The sequence below is a fragment of the Chanodichthys erythropterus genome, chromosome 3 (assembly GCF_024489055.1).
Source record: "Chanodichthys erythropterus isolate Z2021 chromosome 3, ASM2448905v1, whole genome shotgun sequence".
NCBI lineage: Eukaryota > Metazoa > Chordata > Actinopteri > Cypriniformes > Xenocyprididae > Chanodichthys > Chanodichthys erythropterus.
Window position 1 is genome coordinate 43010688 of NC_090223.1, and position 3712 is coordinate 43014399.

The window sequence follows — 3712 nt, forward strand, 5'->3', positions numbered from 1 at the left end:
TGTTCATTGTTTGTTCATGTTAGTTCACAGTGCATTTACTAATGTTAACAAGATTTTAATAATGTATTAGTAAATGTTGAAATTAACAAAGATTAATAAATGCTGTAGAAGTGCAGTTCATTATTAGTTCATGTTAACTAACGAACCTTATTGTAAAGTATTACCCAAATATAATACAAACGATATTGAAGGTCATGTGTGATTTTAAATAAACAGAAACTAAAGAAAAATCAAGCTTAACACATAACCTACTATTGCACATGAACCTCTTTATTTATGAATTGCACACATTTTCCACATAATAATCTAACAATGAAACACCCTGTATTATGGTCCTTTAGTTCACAACCACGTCACCATTTATTACTAATACACATATTTGGTCAGCAATCTCTCTAGCATGAAGAAGAAATAGTGCAAAATGTTAACATTCATCTTAATTATGTTTATGATAAAATTATTAATCTCTGCAGAAATGATCTGTTTATTGTGGCTTTTATATGAAAGCTTCCCGTCTAGCAACTTTTGAGACAACCTGAATGCTCAAATGGTTATATTTTTATAACCATAAAAATAACATTTACAGAATGTTCCCTCATAATTATTTTAGAACAAAAGATCATTCTATATATTAAAAGAAAGCTTTCCTAGCTAATGCATGTTTTAGGATTTTAAAAATGTATGTTCTGAATGAGAACGTTCTGGGAACCAAAAACCAACATTAGCACAATGTTCTGGAAACCAACTAATGTTATCTGGGATAGGGCTGTAGCCAAGGAAGATGGTCTATTTCTTTCTTTCTTTCTTTTAAAAAAAGATAAGAATAATTGATACTGATGTTATTTTGTTTGTATAGATTCAAACAATATACAAATATTGTATTTTGCTGTAGTTATCTGATCTGTTTGTTTGGTTATGTAAGTAAATGTAGGGGGAAATGAGCGGCCCCTAAAATCCTTCCTTTCACAATTTGCTATAAGCATCCAGAATGTCATTAGCGTGCGTATTGGTCAAAGTATTCGAGAACTGTTGACTCCCAGAAGACACAGACCTTTGAGATGACAGTCTGAACCTCTTCTTAAACTTTGTGCTGTTTTTTTGTCTGTCTCGCACATATTCCTGATAATTCCTCGTTAATAAAGTGTACAAGAAAGGGTTGATACAACTGTTACTGTACGCCAAACAAGTCACGACAAAGTTAATGTACACCACCGTGCTGCTCGAGAGCCTCCCGTGCGCGTAATAATAGATGCTGAGCAACTGCCACAACCAGAAGGGCAAGAAACACGCCCAATAGGTCAGAACTATACTGAAGATCATATATAACACCTTTTGTTTAGGACACTTCTTCATGTCTCTGGATGGGAATACAGAGGTTTGCGATAGCCAGTAGGTGCGGGCTAACTTCAGATAGAGATAACCGATGATTAACCCTGGAGCCAAGATGCAGGTGTTGAACAGAACGGTCAGATACACCCTGTACGCGGTCAACTGCCAGGTCGGGTGGCACATGCGCTTCTCTACTCCATTCTGTACGTCTTTCTTGAGGTCGATCATGATCATGGTTGGTAGAGCCAGGATGAAAGAAAAGAGCCACACGAGGCAGGTGACCGCGCGCCTATAGCGCCGGGACCGGCCGAAGGTGTCTAGCGGGTTCACGACAGCCAGATAGCGCTCCGTGCACATGACGGTCAAGATGAAGATGCTCGCGTGCATGGTGACGAAATCCAGGCTGAACAGGACGCGGCACCCGATGTCGCCAAAGTACCAGTCCTTCGCAAAATACGTCCAAACCACGAACGGGATGGTGGAGAGGTAGAGCAGATCCGCCAGAGCCAAGTTCACAATGTAGACATACATCGATCCAGTTACGCGCACAGAGGTGTTCATAATAACCAGAGTGTAAACGTTTCCAACAACGCCAACCAAACACATAAGGGTCAAAATTGTGCCGAGTATGGATGTTATTAGCATATCGTAAGAGGACGCGGGCGCGTGCCGGCCGGGTCCTGCTATTGTTGGTGATATGTTGGCAAAAGCAGCTGAGATGTTCACCTGATTCCTCACACCATCTGATTCCATTGTGAAGAAAAAAACAACTTCACTTCATTCCTCGTGAATTAACTGTTTAAGGAGTATTGCAATAAAATAAAATGTGTTCCAGATTTCAGAATTACCTGAGATTTCCATTATACATAATATATTAACTTACCAAATACAAATTACTTTTCACGTATTTCCAAATCTGTGCAAATAAACGTGCGTAAAATGTTTGTGTCCATGTTCTCGTGCAGCATGCGCGTAAAACTTCTCAGGCTGCAGGTCCAGCTGGTGTAATATTGTCATAGCTCCACATTCGTGGGTGGGATTAATGGAAATCACCCTGGTCTTGTCCGTGTAGTGCATCACCTATAAGAACAATAAAGGTTTCTAGACTTTTGGATGCGCATTGCGCGCATTTCACCTATTGCTTCAGTTTCTTCTGTCTGTTGTGAGGTATCAGCAACATGAAAGGAAACTTGCGATTCTTAATAAAAGGAACAAAGATAGTTATGACAGAGTTTATCATTAAAATGTCTAAAATTATTCTAAATATTAGGCTACTGCAATTCATGTTAAAAGTGATTTTGAATTTAAAACATGCATTTTATTGAATTTAAAATATCTACTTTTTCATTTTTACACCAGAGAAAACTTTAAGTTTCATACGGCTAACTATTATCACGACATCTTTTTTATCTTTATTTTTCAACGCGGAAGTAAGGTGTTTTCTGTGAATTTGCGAGACTTCCGATTAGAATATAAAAGTGCAGTAAACTGTTTGCGCTACAAACCAGCGTGTTTCTAATTAAGACTTTACATTAAAATTATATGGTAAGAAACAGCAGTTTGCAATTCCAAACAGCATAACGAGCTGTTTTGTACAGCTACAAATAACTAGAAGCTAATGACACTGGAAGCCAGGCACATTCAATTTATAAAATGGCCGCGCCCGCTCTTACCTGAAAAGGCCTATGTTGAAAGTGTAACAAACCTTTTGTACCACTTCGCTTTTAACTACTTAAAGCCATTCAATGTAGCCTAAGTTTTCAATCATATTGGTCATATTCAAGTAAGTGAGCATGATTTTAAAAATATAACTATAAATATTGAGGTCAAATGTAAAATATTTTTTTATCAGTAATATTGTGCAATCTTTAAAGTAGGTTATAGGCTATAGATATTGTGGGCTATAGATTTTGCAGCTCAGACCATATTTTAAACTTTTTTTCATATTTAGCCTGTATATTTGACAGCTAAAGTAAAGACAGCACTGAGATTTGTGTTTATTAATATAACATTTATTGTTATGTATATTTACATATTTAAGTTAAAAGTTTCCCATATCAGTCTAAAATGGCTTTACATATGGGAAATCTTAATACAAACATGTCAATTGATCTCTCAGATAATTATGTTTTCATTACAGTAAAAAGGCTAAATATCTGGCAGTGAATATGGTTTGTGCTGGTCTAAACAAGACCAAGAACAGCAGAGTGAAATGAGCCAGTGTCAGCAGACAGTGCAAACTCACTGGCCTTGATTCTGACTCCAGCGTCTGTCAATATGTATACAGAAATAGCCTGGCACCATCAGTGTGGAGTGATTGCTGGATGAAGACCTGTCATTTCTGCACAATTATCACCTTTTTTTTGGAGCTCTGACCACTTGT

The 3712-nt window shown here is 37.2% G+C and overlaps 1 protein-coding gene across 1 annotated transcript; it reads right to left on the bottom strand.

The window, feature by feature from the left end:
* Positions 1-963: 963 nt before the first annotated feature.
* Positions 964-2082, bottom strand: uts2r5 (urotensin-2 receptor 5). The gene has a single exon (XM_067365175.1). It carries the CDS (start codon positions 2080-2082, stop codon positions 964-966), a length of 1119 nt encoding a protein of 372 aa, XP_067221276.1.
* Between the last annotated feature and the right edge of the window lie 1630 nt (positions 2083-3712).